General features: G+C 52.7%; 1 protein-coding gene across 4 annotated transcripts in view; it reads left to right on the forward strand.

Annotated features, from left to right (window-relative positions):
* Nucleotides 1-27059, forward strand: part of SIN3A (SIN3 transcription regulator family member A) — a 137386-nt gene that overhangs the window by 67941 nt on the left and 42386 nt on the right. For all 4 annotated transcript variants that reach the window (XM_075345587.1, XM_075345589.1, XM_075345590.1 and 1 more), the window contains exons 13-16: nucleotides 1033-1271; nucleotides 1425-1608; nucleotides 12897-13479; nucleotides 13777-13946. In XM_075345587.1, coding sequence (XP_075201702.1) covers nucleotides 1033-1271; nucleotides 1425-1608; nucleotides 12897-13479; nucleotides 13777-13946 — 1176 coding nt within the window. The remainder of the gene's footprint in view (nucleotides 1-1032; nucleotides 1272-1424; nucleotides 1609-12896; nucleotides 13480-13776; nucleotides 13947-27059) is intronic.

Genomic DNA, 27059 nt, shown 5'->3' on the forward strand with positions numbered 1-27059 from the left:
ATCATGCCGGTCTTGATGAACCAGGGCCTACATAAGAGCAAGATGATTGTAAGTCTGTGAAGTCTCTTCTGGTTCTCCATAAACTTACATTGTAAAAGAGATTTGCAGCTAACATGTAGAGCCCAATGTGAGCCGGCAAATCAGAAGAATACTCATGTCACTCAGAAGAGGACTGAAATGGTGTTGGAAACCAAGGAAGATGGCGATTGTGAGTATATTACTGCATCACACATGGTGGGCTTAGATACACAGCTCAGCAGACTGCTTTGCAGATGCAGCGGTAAAGCCTCATTCAGACATTTCTGCCTTACAGACATCTAAATGAGGCTTTATACTAACTAAGCAAAGCTAATGTGATGGTTATACTAGTGTGCTCTGGACAGCGGCAGGGAGCACAGGTCGCCAGCCTGACAATGAACTACTAATGCCAGGCTATCAAGCTGTTCTCTGATTGAAGAAGTTACCTCTACAGTTCTGCTCTGAATGGTAAGAACAGATCTGCGGTGGTAACTTCCAGCTATGAGAACCGCTTGGTAGTCTGGCAATAGTAGTTCATTGTCAGAGTGCTGACCTGTGCTCAGCCGCTTCCCTGGACCTCATGTATGCATTCTGTTACAATGTTAGCTCTCTGAACTGGCTGCTGCGGTGATGTCACCACTGCAGCACGTCACCACTGCAGCACATCTCCACTGCAGCACGTCTCCACTGCAGCACGTCACCACTGCAGCACGTCACCACTGCAGCACATCACCACTGCAGCACATCACCACTGCAGCACATCACCACTGCAGCACATCACCACTGCAGCCAGTCACTGAGCTTGGCGGCTTTGCCTGTGTAGAAGCATGGTTCTTGTCTCCCCACCCGCTCAATGTTTGACGCCTCTGACAGCTGTTTAGGTGCTCACTAGTATCAGGATATTACACCAATGTCCTTATTTCCGTAGTTCAGGTTATCCTTTCTGCTCATGTAACTTTCTTCTTGGTAGCCATAGACCTGCTCTCGCTGACCTCTGTGTTTGTTCTGCTACAGCTTGATGTTGTGCTGGAGACCAATCTGGCCACTATCCGTGTCCTGGAGTCAATTCAGAAGAAGCTGTCACGATTATCAGCTGAGGATCAAGCAAAGTTCCGCTTGGACAACACTTTAGGGGGAACATCAGAAGTCATCCACCGCAAAGCCCTGCAAAGGATATACGCGGACAAGGCCGCAGATATCATAGATGGCCTAAAGAAAAACCCAGCTGTTGCCGTCCCAATAGTGTTGAAAAGGTTTGTAGTCTCAGATTGCTCGTCATAAAGCTAGATATCCTGTATATTACACTTATTGACTGTAGTGTGTGTGACTTATTGACTGTAGGTGCTGATCACCTGCTTCTCGCTGATACATCCATGATTGCCTTCTTTCTTTCTTCTATCTTCTAGGTTGAAAATGAAGGAAGAGGAATGGAGGGAAGCCCAGCGAGGCTTCAACAAGATTTGGAGAGAACAGAATGAAAAGTACTACCTGAAATCACTAGACCACCAGGGTATAAACTATAAACAAATCGACACAAAGGTCCTTCGCTCAAAGAGCCTTCTTAATGAGATTGAGAGCATCTATGACGAGGTTAGTGTCCTGTAATCGCGCTGCTATACTGCCTAGTAACCACAAGGTGGCGCTGTCACCTTAGTAAATCTGTCAAATCATGTCTTCTAGTTAGAAAGCCTGTCACTGAAACTGACTGCACAGTCTTGCAATAACTTAAAGCCAACATGATGTAGGAAATTGGACCGTGGTTCCAGTGATGTCACTTACTGGGCGGCTTGCTGTAGTTTTGATAAAATCAGTTTCCTCTGCTGCAGAACTCCCAGTTATTTGAATGTGGAGCTCTATAACACTGCCCCCACCACTGATTGGCAGCTTTCTTCCCATATACATTGTACACAGAAAGTTGCAGATTGGGGAAGGGTTATACACAACTCATGAATATGCTGGACTACCTGAGAGTAGTTCAAATACTGCAAGCGGATTGCACTGGGCTGAGCACTGAGCGTACCTGAGTACTGGGCGTACCCGAGCAGGTTTGTTTCTGTAGGTTTCTTATCATACTGTAGCTCCGATTCCGTAGGTTTCTTACCACCCTGCAGCATGTGTACTTGCGTATGAACATGTCCCCAAACCATCTTGTCTGCTTGGTGAATATTAACCCCTTCACGACCAGCCGATTTTGCGTTTTCCATTTTTTTTTCGCCATTTTTCTTCCGAGAGACGGTACTTTTTTATTTCTTTGTCGCTCCATTGGGAGACCCAGACAATTGGGTGTATAGCTTCTGCCTCCGGAGGCTACACAAAGCATTACACTTTAAAAAGTGTAACCCCTCCCCTCTGCCTATACACCCTCCCGTGCATCACGGGCTCCTCAGTTTTATGCTTTGTGTTGAAGGAGGCACACATCCACTCATGCTCCCATTTTAGTCAGCAGCAGCTGCTGATTATATTGGTTGGAAGAAAAGAGGGCCCCCACAGGGCCCCCGGCATGCTCCCTTCTCACCCCACTAAGTCGGCGGTGCTGTTAAGGTTGAGGTACCCATTGCGGGTACAGAGGCTGGAGCCACATGCCGTTTTCCTTCACCATCCCTTAGAGGCTATGGGAGAAGTGGGATCCTAACCGGTCATCCATTCACTGGGACCGGGCTCCCTCCGCAGCCCCTGTGGGAATCTGCCGGACAGGAGACTTTGTATCATCAGGGACAGGGCCCTGCATCTAAAGGTACTCTGTGTCCCCATGGGGACGGTGCATGGAGCGCTTGTTTCACAGACGCTGCAGCTGCTGCTGGTTTTGTGACGACCGGGACTACCGCGCCTGTTTGTCGGCCGCGGTATTAAATTTAGTCCCCGGCTTCATGCGGCCTAGTACCATAACTCCCGCCCCCAGGCCTGCCAGTCAGGGGTAAGGGCGGGACGGTCGACCTGACGTCGGCAGTGAGGGCTGGAGCATACTTTAGGTTTCCTCCCCCCCCTCACTGATCACTGTGGGGCACCAGATTCCCGCACTTTACTAGTCGCCGCCCACGGCTCCCTCCTCCCCTGAGAGCTCCGGCAGCCATTTTTACAACACATTCTGCCGGTGGAGGATTTCAGGAACGAGCTCTGCAGCTCTGGGAGACCCAAGGCAGGGAATCTGGTGGACACACACCGCTTTGGGCGGTCGGTAAGCCACACCGGTCACCCGGTGCTGCTCCCCCTTGGGTGCCGAAGTGTATATATATATATATATATATATATATATATTTCTTCGGCGCTCCATTGGGAGACCCAGACGATTGGGTGTATAGCTACTGCCTCCGGAGGCCACACAAAGCATTACACTAAAAAGTGTAAGGCCCCTCCCCTTCTGGCTATACACCCCCAGTGGGATCACTGGCTCACCAGTTTTCTGCTTTGTGCGAAGGAGGTCAGACATCCACGCATAGCTCCACTGTTTAGTCAGCAGCAGCTGCTGACTATGTCGGATGGAAGAAAAGTGGGCCCATATGGGGTCCCCAGCATGCTCCCTTCTCACCCCACTTGCGGTTTGTAAGGTTGAGGTACCCATTGCGGGTACGGAGGCTGGAGCCCACATGCTGTTTTCCTTCCCCATCCCCCCTCAAGGCTCTGGGTGAAGTGGGATCTTACAGGTCTCCAGGCACTGAGACCGGGCTCCATCCACAGACCCAGAGAACCTGCTGGATATGGAGCTGAGTATCGTCAGGGACAGGCCCTGCTACATTAAGGTACTCTGTGTCCCCGGGCAAGCGCGCACACACACACCAGCATTGCTGGGAGTGTTAGTGCGCCGGGGGCAACAGCGCAGAGCGCTCGTGCTATTAGTCACTACAGCTTTGCTGAGTGACTTTATGTATTGGGAACTGCCGCGCCGGCCGTTGCTGGGTGTTTTTTACACTGTGGCGCGGCTGGGACTTGTGGTGCGCCGGGGACTTCCGCGCTGGCCGTGCACATGGACGGCCGCGCTTATTACTCGAGTCCCCGGCTTTGCGGCCTAGTTTCGGTTCGTTCCCGCCTCCAGCCCTGCCAGTCAGGGGAGAGGCGGGACGCTGTACAGACAGTCAGCGCCGAGGGCTGGAGTCTGCTTTGCATTCTCCAGCCCCCTTCACTGGACACAGTGGGACGCCAGTTTCCCGCTCTTGTCTGGGGCACGCCCACGGCCCGCCCCTCGTCACACGAGCTGGAGAAGGACGCCGGCAGCCATTCCTGCACGCCGTCCGAGCTGGGGAACGGAGACATGCTCTGGGCAACCAACACAGGGCTCTGGCGACCACACACCCGCGTTATAGGCGGGCGGTAAGCAGCACCTGAAGTGCTGACCCCACTAACTACCGAAGTGTCCATTTGTATTTTATGCCTGTATGCTATACACTGCACTGTAGGTCGCTATCTTTGGCTATATGACCTTCTAGATGGCGAGATAACAGCAGCAAAAACGCAAGGGTGCTAAGGCACAGGTTTTCTAGGCTGCTTGTACTGCATGTGCTGAAGTGTTCATTTGTATATATGCTTGTATGCTATACATTGCACTGTACGGTCGCTACTCTGGGCTATATTCTCCTAGATGGCTGGACAGCAGCAGCAAAAAAGCAAGGGTGCCAAGGCACAGGCTTTCTATGCTGCTTGTACTGCATGTGCTGAAGTGTTTATGCTTGTATGTTGTACATTGCATAGATGACTAGAGGCAGTCACTTTCGCGCAGTTTCACTGCGTCCACTTCAATGGGACATGCTTTGCCAATGGGTTGGGGAGTCGACGTCCCTAGAAAGGAACGTTTCCCTTCTCAGACGGTCAAGGACTCTCTCCAGAGGAGTCCATCCTTCAGATCAATGTTCTGGAAATCTGGGCAGTGCATCTTGCCCTGCAAGCCTTCCAGCAGTGGCTGGAAGGAAAACAGATCCGAATTCAGTCGGACAATTCCACAGCGGTGGCAGACATCGCCCACCAAGGCGGAACACGCATCGCCAAGCCTACCAGGCAATCCGGCGGATTCTGATGTGGGTGGGGGACAGAGCATCCACCATATCCGCAGTTCACATCCCGGGCGTAGAAAATTGGGAAGCAGACTTCCTCAGTCGCCTGGGCATGGACGCAGGGGAATGGCCTCTGCACCCAGTATGGTGTCAGGAAATCTGTAGCCGCTGGAGGATGCCGGACGTCGACCTAATGGCGTCTCGGCACAACAACAAGGTCCCGATTTTCATGGCGCGGTCTCACGAGCAAAGAGCTCTGGCGGCAGGCGCCCTAGTTCAGGATTGGTCGCAGTTCCAGCTACCATATGTGTTTCCTACTCTGGCACTGTTGCCCAGAGTGCTACGCAAGCTCAGCTCCGCTTGCCGCCGCGCCATCCTCGTCGTCTCAGACTGACCGAGGAGGTCGTGGTCCCGGATCTGTGGCATCTCACGGTCGGCCAACCGTGGGCACTCTCAGACCGGCCAGACTTACTGTCCCAAGGGCCGTTTTTTCCACTGAATTCTACGGCCCTGATCCGGACTGTGTGGCCATCGAGTCCGAGATCCTAGCGTCTTCAGGATTATCTCAAGACGTCATTGCCACCATGAGACGGGCTAGGAAGCCGACGTCTGCCAAAATCTCCCACAAGACGTGGAAGTTATTCTTATCTTGGTGCTCTGCTTAGGGAGTGTCTCCCTGGCCATTTGCATTGTCTCCTTTTTCCCCCCTTCCTGCATCTGGATTGGGAAAAGGTTTGTCGCTCGGCTCCCTTAAAGGACAAGTCGCAGCGCTGTCGGTATTCTTTCAGAAGCGCCTAGTACGACTTCCTCAGGTACGCACGTTCCTGCAGGGGGATTATCACATTGTCCCTCCGTACAAGAGGCCGTCAGACCCATGGGATCTGCACAGGGTATTAATTGCTCTCTAGGAGCCGCCCTTCGAGCCTCTGAGGGTTGTTTTCACTTTCTCGACTTTCACAGAAAGTGGCTTTTCTGGTAGCGGTCACGTCTCTTCGGAGAGTGTCAGAACTAGCAGCGCGGTCATCCAGAGCTCCCTTCCTGGTGTTCACCAAGATAAGGTAGTGCTGCGTCCGATCCCAGAGTTTCTCCCTAAGGTGGTATCCCCTTTTTATCACAATCAGGATATCTCCTTACCTTCCTTTTCTCCATTTCATCGATATGTAATGGCTTTGCATTGTTGGATCGGGTGTAGAGCACCCGGAATCTACATTCCCGCAGCTCCTGCGCCGCTCGGATGCACTCTTTGTCCTTGTCACTGGTCAGCGCAAGGGATCGCAGGCTGCAACATCCACCCTGGCTCAATGGATCAAGGAACCAATCCTTGAAGCCTACCGTTCTACTGGGCTTCCGGTTTCATCAGGGCTGAAGGCCCATTCTACCAGAGCCGTGGGTGCGTCCTGGGCATTACGGCACCAGGCTACGGCTCAACAGGTGTGCCAGGCAGCTACCTGGTCGAGTCTGCACATTTTCACCAAACATTATCAGGTGCATACCTATGCTTCGGCGGACGCCAGCCTAGGTAGAAGAGTCCTGCAGGCGGAAGTTGCCTCCCCGTAGGGGAAGGCTGTCTTGCAGCTCTAACATGAGGTATTTCTTTACCCACCCAGGGACAGCTTTTGGACGTCCCAATCGTCTGGGTCTCCCAATGGAGCGCCGAAGAAGAAGGGAATTTTGTTACTTACCGTAAATTCCTTTTCTTCTAGCTCCTATTGGGAGACCCAGCACCCGCCCTGTTGTCCTTCGGGATTTTTGGTTGTTTTCGGGTACACATGTTGTTCATGTTGAATGGTTTTCAGTTCTCCGATGTTACTTCGGAGTGAATTTGTTTAAACCAGTTATTGGCTTTCCTCCTTCTTGCTTTTGCACTAAAACTGGTGAGCCAGTGATCCCACTGGGGGTGTATAGCCAGAAGGGGAGGGGCCTTACACTTTTTAGTGTAATGCTTTGTGTGGCCTCCGGAGGCAGTAGCTATACACCCAATCGTCTGGGTCTCCCAATAGGAGCTAGAAGAAAAGGAATTTACGGTAAGTAACAAAATTCCCTTCTTTCTCTGTTCGGCCGAGTTGTTTTGCTTTTGGCTATATACCCTCAGTGATCTCTCTCCTAGGAGACAACAGCATGTCGTCCACAAGGAGCAAGGGCGCTAAGGCAAAGGGTTATTTTGCAACCTGTACCTCTTGTGCGGCTATGTTACCTGCAGGTTCCACCTACCCTCACTGTGAGCAATGCTCGGCCCCTGTTGCACTTGCTCAGCCGGAGCCTCGGGCACTGGTGGGACCCTCGGCTCAGGCAGACCCGCCTGCTTCCCCTGTCCAGGTGGCAGGGACAGAGTTTGCAGTTTTTGCTGAGAAACTCTCTGAGTCGCTTTCACAATCCATGGCTCAGTCTATGGACAAATGGTCTGCCAAGCTACTAGAAGCCTTGCAGTCCAGATCGGTCCTTACACAGGCCCCGGGCACTGTTGGATCATCGCCTCCAGGCCCCTCTCGGTCTGCGCCGCAGCGTGCTCCCGGGGTGGCCCCTAGGTCTCACGTGGAGGACTCCGGCACGGACCACAGTCCCAGACCGGCTAAGCGGGCTCGCTGGGAATCTTCCCCGACTTCCTCACGCTGCTCGGGGTCTCAGCTTGAGGACTCTCTGGAGGATGAGGCGGAGGTCGCAGCCCAGGGCTCTGACCCTGACGTTGCTCTCAATCTTGATACACCTGAAGGGGACGCCATAGTAAATGACCTTATAGCGTCCATCAACCAGGTGCTAGATCTTTCTCCCCCAACTCCACCTATAGAGGAGTCGGCTTCGCAGCAGGAGAAACACCAGTTTAGGTTTCCCAAACGTACACGGAGTGCGTTTTTCGATCACTCCAACTTCAGAGATGCTGTCCAGAAGCACAGAGCTTTTCCGGACAAGCGCTTTACTAAGCGCCTTACTGACACACGTTACCCCTTCCCCTCTGACGTAGTTAAGGGTTGGGTCCTCCAGTCTCTAGACTGGCGGCTAGATCTGTAGTATCAGTTGCAGATGGCTCATCGCTCAAGGATGCCACTGACAGGCAGATAGAGCTCCTGGTGAAATCCATCTATGAAGCCACAGGCGCGTCTTTTGCCCCGGCCTTTGCAGCAGTGTGGGCACTCCAAGCTATCTCAGCTTGTCTGTCTGAGATTAATGCGGTCACACGTACCTCTGCTCCGCAAGTTGCGTCTTTGACTTCTCAGGCGTCGGCTTTTTCGTCCTACGCCATGAACGCCGTCCTGGACTCTGCTAGCCGTACAGCGGTAGCATCCGCCAATTCGGTGGCAGTCCGCAGGGCCATGTGGCTACGCGAATGGAAGGCAGACTCTGCTTCCAAGAAGTTCTTAACCGGTTTGCCGTTTTCTGGCGACCGATTGTTTGGCGAGCGATTGGATGAAATTATTAAGGAATCCAAGGGAAAGGACTCGTCCTTACCCCAGTCCAAACCGAAGAGACCTCAGCAACGGAAAATACAATCGAGGTTTCGGTCCTTTCGGCCCTCAGCCAAGTCCCAATCCTCCTCGTCCAACAGGCCAGAGAAGGGCCAGAGGAACTCTTATGCGTGGCGGTCTAAGTCACGTCCCCAAAAAAACGCCGGAGGCACTGCCTCCAAGGCGGCCTCCTCATGACTTTCTGCCTCCCCAAACCGCATCCTCGGTCGGTGGCAGGCTCTCCCGCTTTTGCGAAGCCTGGTGGCCACATGTCCAAGACCGATGGGTGAGAGACATTCTGTCTCACGGTTACAGGATAGAGTTCAGCTCTCAGGGCCACTCGGTGATCCCTTACTTAGACGATCTCCTAGTCAGGGCACCCTCCCGGGTGGCGTGTCAACACAGCCTGACCGTCGCTCTGGAGACTCTCCAGCGGTTCGGGTGGATCATCAACTTCCCAAAGTCCAAGTTGACACCGACCCAATCACTGACTTACCTCGGGATGGAGTTTCATACTCTCTCAGCGATAGTCAAGCTACCGCTGGACAAACAGCTTTCGCTGCAGACAGGGGTGGTGCAATCTCTTCTTCGGGGCCAGTCACACCCCTTGAGGCGCCTCATGCACTTCCTGGGGAAGATGGTGGCAGCAATGGAGGCAGTCCTCTTCGCGCAGTTTCATCTGCGCCCACTCCAATGGCACATTCTCCGCAAATGGGACAGGAGGTCGACGTCCCTCGACAGGAACGTCTCTCTTTCCCTTGCAGCCAAAAACCTCTCTTCAGTGGTGGCTTCTTCCCACTTCGCTGTCGCAGGGAAAATCCTTCCTGCCCCCATCCTGGGCTGTGGTCACGACGGACGCGAGTCTGTCAGGGTGGGGAGCGGTTTTTCTCCACCACAGGGCTCAGGGAACCTGGACTCCGACAGAGTCCTCCCTTCAGATCAATGTTCTGGAGATAAGGGCAGTGTATCTAGCCCTAAAGGCGTTCCATCGGTGGCTGGAGGGCAGGCAGATCCGCATACAGTCGGACAACGCCACGGCGGTCGCGTACATCAACCACCAGGGCGGCACGCGCAGCCGTCAAGCCTTCCAGGAAGTCCGGCGGATTCTGCTGTGGGCGGAGGCCACAGCCTCCACCATCTCCGCAGTTCACATCCCGGGCGTAGAAAACTGGGAAGCAGACTTTCTCAGTCGTCAGGGCATGGATGCGGGGGAATGGTCTCTTCACCCAGACGTGTTTCGAGAGATCTGTCGCCGCTGGGGAACGCCGGACGTCGACCTCATGGCGTCACTATACAACAACAAAGTTCCGGCATTCATGGCACGGTCTCAAGATCACAGAGCTCTGGCGGCGGACGCATTAGTTCAGGATTGGTCGCAGTTTCGACTGCCTTATGTATTTCCTCCTCTGGCGATGCTGCCCAGAGTGCTGCGCAAAATCAGGTCCGACTGTCGTCGCGCCATTCTCGTCGCTCCAGATTGGCCGAGGCGGTCGTGGTACCCGGATCTGTGGCATCTCACGGTGGGTCAACCGCGGGCGCTCCCAGACCGCCCAGACTTGCTGTCACAAGGGCCGTTTTTCCATCTGAATTCTGTGGCCCTCAACCTGTGTGGCCATTGAGTCCTGGCTCCTAGCGTCCTCAGGGTTATCTCAAGATGTCATTGCCACCATGAGACAGGCCAGGAAACCAACGTCCGCCAAGATCTATCACAGGTCTTGGAGGATCTTCTTATCCTGGTGCTCTGATCAGGGTTTTACCCCCTGGCCGTTTGCCTTACCCACTTTTCTTTCCTTCCTTCAATCCGGAATGGACAAGGGTTTGTCTCTCGGCTCTCTCAAGGGACAAGTATCGTCGCTCTCCGTATTTTTTCAAAAGCGTCTAGCCAGGCTTCCGCAGGTCCGCACGTTCCTGCAGGGAGTTTGCCACATAGTCCCACCTTACAAGCGTCCGCTGGAACCCTGGGACCTTAACAGGGTGCTAACGGCTCTTCAGAAACCACCTTTCGAGCCGCTGCGGGATGTCTCTTTATCACGTCTTTCGCAGAAGGTGTCATTTCTAGTGGCAGTTACATCGCTCCGTAGAGTGTCGGAGCTGGCAGCGCTGTCATGCAAAGCCCCCTTCCTGGTTTTTCACCAGGATAAGGTGGTTCTGCGTCCTGTTCCGGAATTTCTCCCTAAGGTGGTATCTCCTTTTCATCTCAATCAGGATATCTCCTTACCTTCATTTTGCCCTAATCCAGTTCACCAATGTGAAAAGGATTTGCACTCATTAGATCTGGTGAGACCACTCCGGTTCTACGTGTCTCGCACGGCGCCCCTGCGCCGTTCTGATGCGCTCTTTGTCCTTGTCGCTGGCCAGCGTAAGGGTTCGCAGGCTTCCAAGTCAACCTTGGCTCGGTGGATCAAGGAACCGATTCTCGAGGCCTACCGTTCTTCTGGGCTTCCGATTCCTTCAGGGCTGAAAGCCCATTCTACCAGAGCCGTGGGTGCGTCCTGGATATTGGCACCGGGCTACGGCTCAGCAGGTGTGTCAGGCAGCTACGTGGTCTAGTCTGCACACTTTCACGAAACACTATCAGGTGCATGCCTATGCTTCGGCAGACGCCAGTCTAGGTAGGCGAGTCCTTCAGGCGGCGGTTGCCCACCTGTAAGAGGGGGCCGTTTCGGCTCTTTTTATTGAGGTATTATTTTACCCACCCAGGGACTGCTTTTGGACGTCCCAATTGTCTGGGTCTCCCAATGGAGCGACAAAGAAGAAGGGAATTTTGTTTACTTACCGTAAATTCCTTTTCTTCTAGCTCCTATTGGGAGACCCAGCACCCGCCCCTGTTCCCTTCGGGCTGGTTGTTCTTTTGTGTACACATGTTGTTCATGTTGAATTGTTCTTTTGGTTCATGGTTCAGTTCTCCGAACATCCTTCGGATTGAATTTGCCTTAGACCAATTTATAAGTTTCCTCCTTCCTGCTTTGCACCAAAACTGAGGAGCCCGTGATGCACGGGAGGGTGTATAGGCAGAGGGGAGGGGTTACACTTTTTAAAGTGTAATGCTTTGTGTGGCCTCCGGAGGCAGAAGCTATACACCCAATTGTCTGGGTCTCCCAATAGGAGCTAGAAGAAAAGGAATTTACGGTAAGTAAACAAAATTCCCTTCTTTTCAGTCAATATGGTCATGTGAGGGCTTGTTATTTTGCGGAACAAGCTGTACTTTTAAATGAAACCATGAGGTTTACCATATAGTGTACTGGAAAATGGCAAAAAAAATTCCAAATGCGGAAAAATTGCAAAAAAAAACGTGCGATTGCACTATTGTTTTTGAGGTATTCTATTCACTGTGTTCACTAAATGGTAAAACTAATGTGTCAGTGTGATGCCTCAGGTCAGTGCGAATTCGTAGACACCAAACATGAATAGGTTTACTTTTATCTAAGGGGTTAAGAAAAAATCAGACGTTTGTCCAGAAAAAGTGGCGTACATTTTGCGCCATTTTCCACAACTTGTAGCGTTCTTATTTTTTTAGCTCTATGGCTCAGTGACTGTTTGTTTATTTTTTTATCGCCTGTTGTAGCCTTTTGCGCTGAATTAAATTTGTGGCGACTAAAAAACATAATTTTGCCTTTTGTATTTTTTTTGCTGCTACACAGTTTACCGATCAGATTAATTGATTTTATAATTTGATTGGGCGTTTCTGAACGCAGCGATATCAAATGTGTGTATGTATGTGTGTGGGTTTTTTTGTTGCGGTGTTGTTTTTTTTTTGTGGTTTTTTTTTTAACCCTTTAATTTTCAATGGGGCTAAAGGGGGGTGATTTTAAACTTTTAGGTTTTATTTATCTATTTTTTTTTTAATTTTTTAAAACTTTTTTTATTTTATTTTGCTAGTCCCATAGGGGACTATAAGGATCACCAATCGGATCCCTCATTCATTTCTCCCGATCAGAGCAGGATCGCTCAGGCCGGGAGAAATGATAATCTCTTCTAACTGGCAGTACTTGGCTGCTGGCTAGCTACCATGACAACCACATGATCACGTCACATGACTTCCGGTATCGGGCGGTGAGTAAACTTGTACCACTATCGCCGTTAATATGGCGCTGTCACATTTTGACAGCGCCATTTAAGGGGTTAAAAGGTAAGGGTGTATTGCGATTCCACTCGTACCTGCTAGGCACACATGTCAGCTGTACAAATCAGCTGACATGTGCACGTATCCCCGCCTGCAGCCCGCAGCAGCAGGTGGGGATTAACACTGACCGCAGGGACGTAATATTACTGCCCGCGGTCGTTAAGGGGTTTAGTCGGTTCCCACTGGATTTGGTGTGTTATTCTCCTTGCTTTTGGCAAGTATAGACATTAAATTTAACTTTTTTCTTTTTGTAACTTTTGGCTTGTGTTTTGAGTCTTTTGTATTTACTTGTGCAAACCTGTTAGAAACATAATGTCTGTATGTTTCACACAGCGACAAGAGCAAGCGTCAGAGGACAGTTCGGGCGTCCCCACAGGACCTCATCTCACACTGACTTATGAGGACAAACAAATTCTGGAGGATGCGGCCTCTCTCATTATCCATCATGTGAAGCGACAGACTGGTATACAGAAGGAGGACAAGTACAAGATCAAACAAATCATCTATCATTTCATCCCCGATCTGCTCTTCTCCCAGAGAGGGGAGTTGTCTGATGTTGAGGAGGAAGAAGAGGAAGAGACTGCCGAAACAGAAGATGGGGTTACCAAGAAACACAATGGGGTGGGGGGTGCTGGGGCTAGTAGCCCACCAAAAACTAAGTTGATGTTTGCAAACACTGCAGCACAGAAGTTCAGGAGCATGGAGGATGCCTACAACCTATTCTATGTTAACAATAACTGGTACATTTTCCTGAGATTGCACCAGATTCTCTGCTCTCGCCTCTTACGCATTTACAACCAAGCCGAAAAACAAGTAGAGGAGGAGGTGAGAGAAAGAGATTGGGAAAGAGAGGTGCTGGGCCTAAAGAGAGACAAGAACGACAGTCCGGCCATCCAGCTTCGGCTCAAAGAGCCAAGTAAGTTTGACCTAATCTCTCCCGAGGAGCTGGCAATGACTTGTCTGTGCCACGTCTTTTCTATCTTCCTTACTTTTGTTAACTCTCCTTCTGTTCATCTTCTTTTGTTTTCCCCACCATCTTTACTCCATATCCTCAGGGGTTAGTGCAGATTACCTGTAATGGTGTAGTTTCCCAATTGTTATATGAGCCATTCTATCATCTATTAGTTTCTATCTATGTTGGGCTGTACGCAGGTTTGTTTTTTGAGACTCCTTTATTAGTTGTACTTATACGTCTGCTTTCTCTCTGCCGTAGTGGATATCGAGGCTGTGGATTATTATCCGGCATTCCTAGACATGGTTCGTAACCTGCTGGACGGGAATATGGATTCGAACCAGTATGAAGACTCCCTGCGGGAGATGTTCACCATCCATGCCTTTATTGCTTTCACTATGGACAAGCTGATACAGAGCATAGTCAGGCAGGTAAGTGGTCAGTGGCTGGACAGAGGACAAAAGAAGAAAATCAGGACTGACTGGTGTAGGACTATGTCTTTTAGATCGGTAATAACTGAGAATTTGATTGGATATAAACCACAAAAAAGGTTGTGTTTTTAAATGCGAGTGCACATGTGAATTGTGTGTGTATCTTTGGGAAGGAAACCATCAGTGACCAGAAACCACAGTGTGCGCTGTGGTTATACAAGGGGAAGCGAGATCGGTTCACTTTATATGCCATCCGGTACGCCTCTCCATTACTGACACCGCTATATATGGCTTTGGACAATTGAATCGATCGCAGCTTTGCCCACCAATTAAATCATTTCAGTTTCCATTTTTAAACTGGTCTCTTGTATTTTCTTCAGCGCTCTATTGGGAGACCCAGACGATTGGGGTATAGCTACTGCCCTCCGGAGGCCACACAAAGCACTACACTAAAAAGTGCAAGGCCCCTCCCCCTCTGGCTATACCCCCCCGTGGTATCACGGGTTCTCCAGTTTTAGCTTTGTGTGCGAAGGAGGTCAGACATCCACGCATAGCTCCACAGATTTTAGTCAGCAGTAGCTGCTGACTATTTCGGATGGAAGAAAAGAGGGCCCATATAGGGCCCCCAGCATGCTCCCTTCTCACCCCTGGATGGTGTTGTAAGGTTGAGGTACCTATTGCTGGTACGGAGGCTGGAGCCCACATGCTGCTTTCCTTCCACATCCCCCTGAGGGGCTCTGAGGAAGTGGGATCCTGCCGGCCTCATAGCTCTGACGCCGGGCTCCATCCACAGACCCATTTGAACCTGCTGGATACGGAGCTGGAGTACCGTTCAGGGACATGGCCCTGCACCATTACAGGTACTCTGTGTCCCCGTACACACAGGCACAGCACACTCCAGACTTGCTGGGTGTGCTAGTGCGCCGGGGACAGTAAAGGGTTACAGTCACTGCAGCTTTGCTGAGTGACTTTGTGTTTTGGGAACTACCGCGCCGGACGCTCCGGGAGCGGCGGCGCGGCTGGGACTTGTAGTTCGCCGGGGACTGGGCGCCGACCGCGCTTTTACGGCGGCGGCGCTTATAACTCCAGTCCCCGGCTTCTGCGGCCTAGTGCCGCTTCGTTCCCGCCCCCTCCCTGTCACTCAGGGAAGGGGACAGGCGCTGAGCAATCAGCAGCGCCGAGGGCTGGAGCCTTTTTACAGGCTCCAGCCCTCTCACTGCACTCTGTCGGACGCCGGATTCCCGCTCTGCCTTGGGGGCACGCCCACGGCCCGCCCCTACTCACACGAGCTGGGGAAGAAGCCGGCAGCCATTACTGCAGAGCTCGGACTTTCGGCTCCAAGGCAGGACGGTGGCGATCATACACCCGCTTATAGGCGGGCGGTAAGAGGCACACATAGTGCTGACCACGATATAACTGCAGTGTATACATGTGTTGTTTTTAACTACATAGGTCGCTATATGCCCGCTTGGGGAGCGACACATCAGCAGCAGGAAAGCAGGTGTGCTAAAGCACAGGCTTTCTAGGCTGCTTGTTTTGCACGACTGAGGTGTTCATTTGTGTTTATGCTGATATGCTATACATTGCACTGTACAGTCGCTAGTCTTAGCTATATTCTTCTGGAATGGCTAGACTACAGCAGCAGAAAACCAAGGGTGCTGGGGCACAGGTTTTTTTTTCTATGCTGCTTGTATTGCATGGGCTGCAGTGTGCATTTGTACTTGTGCTTGTATGCTATACATTGCACTGTATGGTCACTCTTCTGGGCTATATTCCCCTAGATGACCAGTCTACAGCAGCAGAAGAGCAGAGGTGACAGGGCACAGGCTTCTATGCTGCTTGGATTGCATGTGCTGCAGTGTTCATTTGTACTTGTGCTTGTATGCTATACATTGCACTGTAGGGTCACTCTTCTGGGCTATATTCCCCTAGATGACTAGTATACAGCAGCAGAAGAGCAGGGGTGCCAGGGCACAGGCTTCTATGCTGCTTGTATTGCTTGTGCTGCAGTGGTCATTTGTACTTTATGCCTGTATGCTATACATTGCAATGTACGGTCACCAATCTTGGCTATATACTTCTAGATAGCTAGTCGGCAGCGGCAAAAAAGCAACACAGATTTCAGTGCTGTTTTTACTACATGGGATGCTGTTCATGACACCGTCCCATTGTGTGCATGCTCCCCTGTAGCACGTCGTCTGCCGGGGTCTCTAGCACTTCGTCTGCCGGGGCTCTACTAGTTGTGGCCAAAGAAACCTCCTGTCAACCCTGTCCATGGACAGGGACGGAGTAGTCATAATATAGAGACTTGCACCCATGGGCAATCTACTTGACCAAAAGGCAGCTCTTCAGGGCTTTGATACTGACATCGCTCTCAATCCGGATACACCGGGTGGTAACGCCATACGGAATGATCCTATACCGTCCATCAATGGAAGGTTGGATCTTTCTCCCTCAGCTCCCCCAGTGGAGATAGGAGACGAACAGGAGAAGTTCCTTTTCAGTGTCTCACGCAGATATTGAGTATTTTTCTGGCCACGCTGACTTCAGAGAAGCAGTCCAGGAACACCACGCTTACCAGATAAGCGTCTTCTCCAAACGTTTTTAGGATACACGTTATCCCTTTTTTCCCCTGACGTGGTCAGCGCTGGACCCAGGGTCCAAAGGTGGATTCTCCAATCTCCAGGCTTGCATATAGAGCCATAGTTGCACTGGAGATGGGGCTTCACTTCAAGATGCCATTCACAGACAGATGGACTCTGGTTGAAATCTGTCTAGGAGGCTATCGGCGTGTCGGTTGCTCCGGCATCCACAGCCGTATTGGCAACCTAACCTTTTCTGCTGTTCTTGCGCAGCTGACCTTGAGCAGGGACATCTGTACCGCAGAGGCGTCCGTAACCCCGCAATGTCTGCACTGCGACTTACCCTGTTAATACTGTCCTAAAAGTACAGTCGAGGTTTCGGTCCTTCCCAAGCTCCGGCAGGTCCCAATTGTCCTCGTGCAAAAGGGCTACAAAACCTCAGTCGGGCTCAGATTCCGGCCGGGCTCAATCTCGCCCAAGGAAGGCAGTCGGAGGAACCGATACCAAGGCGGTCTCCTCAGGACTCTCAGCTCTCTCTCTCTCTCTCCGCATCCGCGGTTGATGGCAGACTCCCCCGCCTTTGGCGACATTTAGCTGCCACAGGTCACTGACCGGTGGGTGACGGACATTGTGCTCACGTGCACAGGACAGTGTTCTGTTCTCGTCCTCCGACTCCATTCTTCAGAACGGCCCCACCTCTCCACCGAGCAGATGCCCTGCTGCAGGCGGTGGACGCTCTAAGAGCAGAAGGAGTGGTGATCCCTGTCCCCCCTCAGGAACGAGGGCGAGGGTTTGTACTCCAATCTCTTTGTGGCTCCAAAAATGGACGGTTCCTTCCGTCCTGTTCTGGTTCTGAAACTGCTCAACGAGCATGCGAACGCCAGGCGGTTCCGGATGGGATCCCTCCGATCCGTCATTGCCTCAATGTCTCGAGGAGACTTCCTTGCCTCAACAGACATCAAAGATGCCTATCTCCACGTGCCAATTGCTACGGAGCACCAACGTTTTCTACGTTTTGTGATAGGAGACGAACATCTTCTGTTCGTAGCTCTGCCATTCAGTCTGGCGACAGCCCCACGGGTGGGCACCAAGGTCATGGCAGCAGTGGTAGCAGTCTTGCACTCTCACGGACACCCGGTGATTCCGTACTTGGACGATCTACTCGTCAAAGCAACCTCCCTCGAGGCATGCCAACGCAGCCTGAATGTTACGCTGGAGACTCTCCAGACTTTCGGGTGGATCATCAATTTGGCAAGGTCAAATCTGTCTCCGACTCAATCACTAACGTATCTCGGCATGGAGTTTCATACTCTATCAGCCATAGTGAAGCTTCCGCTGAACCAGCAGCGTTCACTGCGGACAGAGGTGCAGTCTCTCCTTCAAGGCCAGTCGCACCCCTTAAGGCGCCTCATGCACTTCCTAAGGAAGATGGTGGCAGCCATCGAGGCAGTTCTCTTTGCGCAGTTTCATCTGCGCCAACGGCAATGGGACATTCTCCGCCAATGGGATGGGCAGTCAACCTCCCTGGACGGGAAGTCTCCCTTTCCCTGACGGCCGAGGACTCTCTGCAATAGTGGCTTATTCCCACCTCATTGCCATAGCCCCCATCCTGGGCAGTGGTCACGACAGATACGAGTCTGTCAGGGTGGGGAGCAGTTTGTCTCCGCCACATGGCTCAGGGGACGTGGACTCAGCAGGAGGCCACCCTTCAGTTCGATGTGCTGGAAATCGGGGCAGGGTATCTTACCCTATTAGCTTTCCAAAAGTGGCTAGAAGGGAGCAGATCCGAATCCAGTCGGACATCTCCACAGCGGTGGCATACATCAACCACCAAGGAGGGACACGCAGTCAGCAGCCTTCCAGGAAGTCCGGCGAATCCTCATGTGGGTGGAGGACACAGCATCCACCATATCCGCAGTTCACATCCCGGGCGTAGAAAACTGGGAAGCAGACTTCCTCAGTCGCCAGGGCATGGACACGGGGGAATGGTCCCTTCACCCGGACGTGTTTCAGGAAATCTGTTGCCGCTGGGGGGGGCCGGACGTCGACCTAATGGCGTCTCGGCACACCAACAAGGTCCCGGCATTTATGGCACGATCGCGCGATCACAGAGCTCTGGCGGCAGACGCCTTAGTGCAAGATTGGTCGCAGTTCCGGCTCACATATGTGTTTCCACCTCTGGCACTCTTGCCCAGAGTACTGCGCAAAAATCAGATCCGATTGCAGCCGCGTCATACTCGTCGCACCAGACTGGCCGAGGAGATCGTGGTACCCGGATCTGTGGCATCTCACGGTCGGCCGACCGGGGTCACTACCAGACCGACCAGACTTACTGTCTCAATGGCCGTTTTCTCCATCGGAATTCTGCGGCCCTGAACCTGACTGTGTGGCTTGTGTGTCCTGGATCCTAGCGTCTTCAGGATTATCCCAAGGGGTCGTTGCCACCATGAGACAGGCTAGGAAGCCCACGTCTGCTAAGATCTACCACAGAACGTGGAAGATTTTCTTAATCTGGTGCTCTACTCAGGGAGTGTCTCCCTGGCCATTTGCATTGCCTATCTTTCTTTCCTTCCTACAATAGGAGTTAGAAAAGGGCTTGTCGCTAGACTCCCTCAAAGGGCAAGTCTCAGCACTATCCGTGTTTTTTCAGAAGCGTCTAGCACGTCTTTCTAAGGTGCGCACGTTCCCGCAGGGGGTTTGTCATATCGTACCCCCGTACAAGCGGCCGTTGGATCCATGGGATCTGAACAGGGTTCTAGTTGCTCTCCAGAAGCCGCCTTTCGAGCCTCTGAAGGAAGTTTCCTTTTCTCGCCTGTCACAGAAGGTGGCGTTTCTCGTTGCGATCACATCGCTTCGGCGAGTGTCTGAGCTGGCAGCTCTGTCATCCAAGGCTCCCTTCCTGGTGTTTCACCAGGACAAGGTAGTGCTGCGCATCATTCCGGAGTTTCTCCCTAAGGTAGTATCCTCGTTTCATCTTAATCAGGATATCTCCTTACCGTCCTTTTGCACTCATCCGGTTCACCGGTATGAGAATGATTAGCTAGATCTGGTGAGAGCACTCAGAATCTACATTTCCCGCACGGCGCCCGTACGCCGTTCCGATGCCCTTGTCGCTGGTACGCGCAAGAGGTTGCAGGCTTCTAAAGCCACCCTGGCTCGATGGATCAAAGAACCAATTCTGGAAGCCTACCGTTTTGCAGGGCTTCCGGTTCTTTCAGGGCTGAAAGCCCATTCAACCAGAGCCGTGAGTGCGTCCTGGGCGCTACGACACCAGGCTTCGGCTCAACAGGTGTGCCAGGCAGCTACCTGGTCGAGTCTGCACACTTTCACCAAACATTATCAGGTGCATACCTATGCTTCGGCGGATGCCAGCTTAGGTAGAAGAGTCCTGCAGGCGGCAGTGACATCCCCGTAGGGGAGGGCTGTTTTGCAGCTCTAACATGAGGTATCTCTTTACCCACCCAGGGACAGCTTTTGGACGTCCCAATCGTCTGGGTCTCCCAATAGAGCGCTGAAGAAGAAGGGAATTTTGTTACTTACCGTAAATTCCTTTTCTTCTAGCTCTTATTGGGAGACCCAGCACCCGCCCTGTTGTCCTTCGGGATTTCTTGGTTGTTTGCGGGTACACATGTTGTTCATGTTGAACGGTTTTTCAGTTCTCCGACGTTATTCGGAGTTAATTTGTTTAAACCAGTTATTGGCTTCCTCCTTCTTGCTTTGGCACTAAAACTGGAGAACCCGTGATACCACGGGGGGGTATAGCCAGAGGGGGAGGGGCCTTGCACTTTTTAGTGTAGTGCTTTGTGTGGCCTCCGGAGGGCAGTAGCTATACCCCAATCGTCTGGGTCTCCCAATAAGAGCTAGAAGAAAAGGAATTTACGGTAAGTAACAAAATTCCCTTCTTTTCCAGGTTTTGTTTTGTTTTTTTTTTCTGAAAATCTTTAAACCTATTAGAGGATTTGTGAGTCAAGCTCTAAAAATATTCACTTGACAGTCATATATATTATATACAGGCAATACTATGTGTACAATATATATGTCAATTATTTGATTTTAGAGTAACTATACCGTATTTCTTTGTCGCTCCATTGGGAGACCCAGACAATTGGGGTGTATAGCTTCTGCCTCCGGAGGCCACACAAAGTATTACACTTTAAAAAGCGTAACCCCTCCCCTCTGCCTATACACCCTCCCGTGCATCACGGGCCCATCAGTTTTTTGCTTTGTGTTGAAGGAACGTACACGGAGTGCGTTTTTCGATCACTCCAATTTCAGAGATGCGGTCCAGAAGCACCGAGCATTTCCGGACAAGCGCTTTACTAAGCGCCTTAATGACACACGTTACCCCTTCCCCCCTGACGTAGTTAAGGGTTGGGCTCAGTGTCCCAAGGTGGATCCTCCAGTCTCTAGACTGGCGGCTAGATCCATAGTAGCAGTGGCAGATGGTTCATCGCTCAAGGATGCCACTGACAGGCAAATAGAGCTCCTGATGAAATCCATCTATGAAGCCATAGGCGCGTCGTTTGCTCCGGCATTCGCAGCCGTGTGGGCACTCCAAGCTATCTCAGCTTGTCTGTCTGAGATTAATGCAGTCACACGTGCCTCTACTCCGGGAAGAAAAGAGGGCCCTAATAGGGCTCCCGGCATGCTCCCTTCTCACCCCACTATTGTCGGCGGTGCTGTTAAGGTTGAGGTACCCATTGCGGGTACAAAGGCTGGAGCCACATGCCGTTTTCCTTCCCCATCCCTTAGAGGCTCTGGGAGAAGTGGGATCCTAACCGGTCACCATGCACTGGGACCGGGCTCCCTCCGCAGCCCCTGGGGGAATCTGACGGACAGGAGACCGGGTATCATCAGGGACAGGCCCTGCTTCTCAGAGGTACTCTGTGGCCCCTTGGGGACGGCGCATAGAGCGCCTGTGTAACAGACGCTGCAGCGGCTGCTGTGTTTATTGTGTCGCCGGGACTACTGCGCCGACCGCGCCTGTTTGCCGGCCGCGTTACTAAATTTAGTCCCCGGCTTCTGCGGCCTAGTACCATATCCTCCCGGGCCTGCCAGTCAGGGGTAAGGGCGGGACGCTAGACTGGACGTCAGCGGTGAGGGCTGGAGCATACTTAGGTATCCTCCTCCCCCCTCACTGAGCACTGTGGGGCACCAGATTCCCGCACTTTATGAGTCACGCCCACGGCTCCCTCCTCCTCTGAGAATGCTGGCAGCCATTGTTATAATCACTGCTGCCGGTGGAGAACTTCAGAACGAGCGCCACAACCGCTTTGGGCGGTCGGTAAGCCGCACCGGTTACAGGTGCTGGCCCCCCCCGGGTGCCGAAGTGTATATATATATCTATATATTGTATACATTTGCTCTGTTCGGCCGCATTATTTGTTTTTGGCTATATACCCTCACTGATTGCTCTAAGAGGAGACAACAGCATGTCGTCCGCAAAAAGCAAGGGTACCAAGGCACAGGCTTATTTTGCAACCTGTACCTCTTGTGCGGCTATGTTACCTGCAGGTTCCACCTACCCTCATTGTGTGCAATGCTCGGCCCCTGTGGCACTCACTCAGCCGGAGCCTCAGGCACTGGTGGGACCCTCGGCCCAGGTAGAACCACCGGCTTCCACTGTCCAGGTGGCAGGGACAGAGTTTGCAGTGTTGGCTGAGAAACTTTCTGAGTCACTTTCACAATCCATGGCTCAGTCTATGGACAGATGGTCTGCTAAAATACTAGAAGCCTTGCAGTCCAGACCGGTAACACAGGCCCCGGGCACTGTTGAATCATTGCCCCCAGGCCCCCCTCGGTCGGCGCAGCAAAGTGCTAGGTCCCACGGTGAGGACTCCGACACGGACCGCAGTCCCAGACCGGCTAAGCGGGCTCGCTGGGAACTTCCATCGACTTCATCACGATGTCCCAAGGAGATTTCCTAGCATCAATCGACATTAGCGATGCTTATCTCCACGTGCCGATTGCACCAGAGCATCAGCGCTTCCTGCGTTTCTCCATCGGAGACGAACACCTTCAGTTCGTGGCACTGCCTTTCGGCCTGGCGACAGCCCCACGGGTCTTCACCAAGGTCATGGCAACAGTGGTGGCGGTCCTACACTCTCAGGGACACTCGGTGATCCCTTACTTAGACGATCTTCTAGTCAAGGCACCCTCCCGGGTGGCATGCCAACACAGCCTGAACACTGCTCTGGAGACTCTCCAGAGGTTCGGGTGGATCATCAATTTCCCAAAGTCAAAATTGACACCGACCCAATCGCTAACTTACCTCGGGATGGAGTTTCATACTCTCAGCGATAGTGAAGCTACCGCTGGACAAGCAGCGTTCACTACAGACAGGGGTGCAATCTCTCCTTCGAGCCCAGTCACACCCCCTGAGGCGCCTCATGCACTTCCTAGGGAAGATGGTGGCAGCAATGGAGGCAGTTCCCTTTGCGCAGTTTCATCTGCGTCCACTTCAATGGGACATTCTCCGCAAATGGGACAGGAGGTCGACGTCCCTCGACAGGAACGTCTCCCTTTCTCGGGCAGCCAAAACCTCTCTTCAGTGGTGGCTTCTTCCCACTTCTTTGTCGAAGGGAAAATCCTTCCTGCCCCCATCCTGGGCTGTGGTCACGACGGACGCGAGTCTGTCAGGGTGGGGAGCGGTCTTCCTCCACCACAGGGCTCAGGGAACCTGGACTCCGACAGAGTCCTCCCTTCAGATCAATGTTCTGGACATAAGGGCAGTGTATCTAGCCGTAAAGGCGTTCCAGCTGTGGCTGGAGGGCAGGCAGATCCGAATTCAGTCGGACAACGCCACGGCGGTTGCGTACATCAACCACCAAGGCGGCACACGCAGTCGTCAAGCCTTCCAAGAAGTTCGGCGGATTCTGCTGTGGGCGGAAGCCACAGCCTCCACCATCTCCGCAGTTCACATCCCGGGCGTAGAAAACTGGGCAGCAGACTTTCTCAGTCGCCAGGGCATTGACGCAGGGGAATGGTCTCTTCACCCGGACGTGTTTCAAGAGATCTGTTGCCGCTGGGGAACGCCGGACGTCGGCCTAATGGCGTCTCGGCACAACAACAAAGTCCCGGCATTCATGGCACGGTCTCAAGATCACAGAGCTCTGGCGGCAGACGCATTAGTTCAGGATTGGTCGCAGTTTCGACTGCCTTATGTATTTCCTCCTCTGGCACTGCTGCCCAGAGTGTTACGCAAGATCAGGTCCGACTGCCGCCGCGCCATCCTCATCGCCCCAGACTGGCCGAGGAGGTCGTGGTACCCGGATCTGTGGCATCTCACGGTGGGTCAACCGTGGGCACTACCAGACCGACCAGACTTGCTGTCTCAAGGGCCATTTTTCCATCTGAATTCTGCGGCCCTCAACCTGACTGTGTGGCCATTGAGTCCTGGCTCCTAGCGTCCTCAGGGTTATCTCAAGAGGTCATTGCCACTATGAGACAGGCCAGGAAACCAACGTCCGCCAAGATCTACCACAGGACGTGGAGGATCTTCTTATCCTGGTGCTCTGATCAGGGTTTTACTCCCTGGCCGTTTGCCTTGCCCACTTTTCTGTCTTTCCTTCAATCTGGACTGGACAAGGGTTTGTCTCTTGGCTCTCTCAAGGGACAAGTATCGGCGCTTTCTGTGTTTTTTCAAAAGCGTCTAGCCAGGCTTCCGCAGGTCCGCACGTTCCTGCAGGGGGTTTGCCACATAGTCCCACCTTACAAGCGTCCGCTAGAACCCTGGGATCTTAACAGGGTGCTAACGGCTCTTCAGAAACCACCTTTCGAGCCGATGCGGGATGTCTCTCTATCACGCCTTTCGCAGAAGGTGGTCTTCCTAGTGGCAGTCACATCACTTCGGAGAGTGTCTGAGCTAGCAGCGCTGTCATGCAAAGCCCCCTTCCTGGTGTTTCACCAGGATAAGGTGGTTCTGCGTCCGGTCCCGGAATTTCTCCCTAAGGTGGTATCCCCTTTTCATCTCAATCAGGATATCTCCTTACCTTCCTTTTGCCCTCATCCAGTTCACCAATGTGAAAAGGATTTGCACTTGTTAGATCTCGTGAGAGCACTCGGGCTCTACATTTCTCGCACGGCGCCCCTGCACCGTTCTGATGCGCTCTTTGTCCTTGTCGCTGGCCAGCGTAAGGGGTCGCAGGCTTCCAAGTCAACCTTGGCTCGGTGGATCAAGGAACCGATTCTTGAAGCCTACCGTTCGTCTGGGCTTCCGATTCCTTCAGGGCTGAAAGCCCATTCTACCAGAGCCGTAGGTGCGTCCTGGGCATTGCGGCACCAGGCTACGGCTCAGCAGGTGTGTCAGGCGGCTACCTGGTCGAGTCTACACACTTTCACGAAACACTATCAGGTGCATGCCTATGCTTCGGCAGATGCCAGCCTAGGTAGGCGAGTCCTTCAGGCGGCGGTTGCCCACCTGTAAGAGGGGGCCGTTTTACGGCTCTTTTTATCGAGGTATTCTTTTACCCACCCAGGGACTCCTTTTGGACGTCCCAATTGTCTGGGTCTCCCAATGGAGCGACAAAGAAGAAGGGAATTTTGTTTACTTACCGTAAATTCCTTTTCTTCTAGCTCCTATTGGGAGACCCAGCACCCGCCCCTGTTCCCTTCGGGCTGTTGTTCTTTTGTGTACACATGTTGTTCATGTTGAATTGTTCTTTGGTTCATGGTTACAGTTCTCCGAACATCCTTCGGATTGAGTTTACCTTAGACCAATTTATAAGTTTCCTCCTTCCTGCTTTGGCACCAAAACTGATGGGCCCGTGATGCACGGGAGGGTGTATAGGCAGAGGGGAGGGGTTACACTTTTTAAAGTGTAATACTTTGTGTGGCCTCCGGAGGCAGAAGCTATACACCCCAATTGTCTGGGTCTCCCAATAGGAGCTAGAAGAAAAGGAATTTACGGTAAGTAAACAAAATTCCCTTCTTCTTTGTCGCTCCATTGGGAGACCCAGACAATTGGGTGTATAGCTTCTGCCTCCGGAGGCCACACAAAGTATTACACTTAAAAGTGTAAACCCCTCCCCTCTGCCTATACACCCCCCCCGTGCATCACGGGCTCCTCAGTTTTTATGCTTTGTGTTGAAGGAGGCAGACACATGCACGCAAGCTCCACAATTTAGTCAGCAGCAGCTGCTGACTATATCGGATGGAAGAAAAGAGGGCCCATAACAGGGCCCCCGGCATGCTCCCTTCTCACCCCACTCTGGTCGGCGGTGCTGTTAAGGTTGAGGTACCCATTGCGGGTACAAAGGCTGGAGCCACATGCTGTTTTCCTTCCCCATCCCTTAGGGGCTCTGGGTGAAGTGGGATCCTAACCGGTCACCATGCTCTGGGACCGGGCTCCCTCCGCAGCCCCTGGGGGAATCTGCTGGACAGGAGCCGGGTATCATCAGGGACAAGGCCCTGCTACTCTGAGGTACTCTGTGTCCCCTTGGGGACGGCGCATAGAGCGCCTGTGTAATGGACGCTACAGCAGCTGCTGGGTGTGTTTGTGCGCCGGGACTACCGCGCTGACCGCGCTTGTTTGCCGGCCGCGCTTATAACTTTAGTCCCCGGCTTTTGCGGCCTAGTACCGCATACTCCCGCCCCCGGGCCTGCCAGTCAGGGGTAAGGGCGGGACGCTGCACTGGACGTCAGCGCTGAGGGCTGGAGCATACTTAGTATCCTCCTCCCCCCTCACTGAGCACCGTGGGGCACCAGGTTCCCGCACTTTCTGAGGCACGCCCACGGCTCCCTCCTCCTCTCAGAACGCTGGCAGCCATTCCTTTCAGCACTTCTGACGCTGGAGAACTTCAGAGGGGAGACAACACCGAGCTCCACAGCTCTGGGAGGCCCAGGCAGGGAATCTGGTGGTCACACAACCGCTGAGGGCGGTCGGTAAGCCGCACCTGTTACTAGGTGCTGGCCCCCCTGGGTGCCGAAGTGTATATTTATATGCTTATATTGTATACATTTACTCTGTACGGCCGCACTATTTGCTTTTGGCTATATACCCTCACTGATTGCTCTAAGAGGAGACAACAGCATGTCGTCCGCAAAAAGCAAGGGTGCCAAGGCACAGGCCTATTTTGCAACCTGTACCTCATGTGCGGCTATGCTACCTGCAGGTTCCACCTACCCTCATTGTGTGCAATGCTCGGCCCCTGTGACACTCACTCAGCCGGAGCCTCAGCCACCGGTGGGACCCTCGGCCCATGTGGAACCACCTGTTGCCACTGTCCAGGTGACAGGGACAGAGTTTGCAGCATTCACTGACAAACTTTCTGAGTCTATGGATAGATGGTCTGCTAAGATACTAGAAGCTTTGCAGTCCAGACCGGTAACACAGGCCCCGGGCACGGTTGAATCATTGCTCTCAGACCCCCCTCGGTCGGCGCAGCAAAGTGCTCCTGGGGCGACTCATAGGTCCCACGGTGAGGACTCCGACACGGACCGCAGTCCCAGACCGGCTAAGCGGGCTCGCTGGGAAATTCCCTCGACTTCATCACACTGCTCAGGGTCTCAGCATGAGGACTCTCTGGAGGAT

This window comes from Anomaloglossus baeobatrachus, chromosome 4 (genome assembly GCF_048569485.1).
Source record: "Anomaloglossus baeobatrachus isolate aAnoBae1 chromosome 4, aAnoBae1.hap1, whole genome shotgun sequence".
NCBI classification, from domain to species: Eukaryota; Metazoa; Chordata; class Amphibia; order Anura; family Aromobatidae; genus Anomaloglossus; species Anomaloglossus baeobatrachus.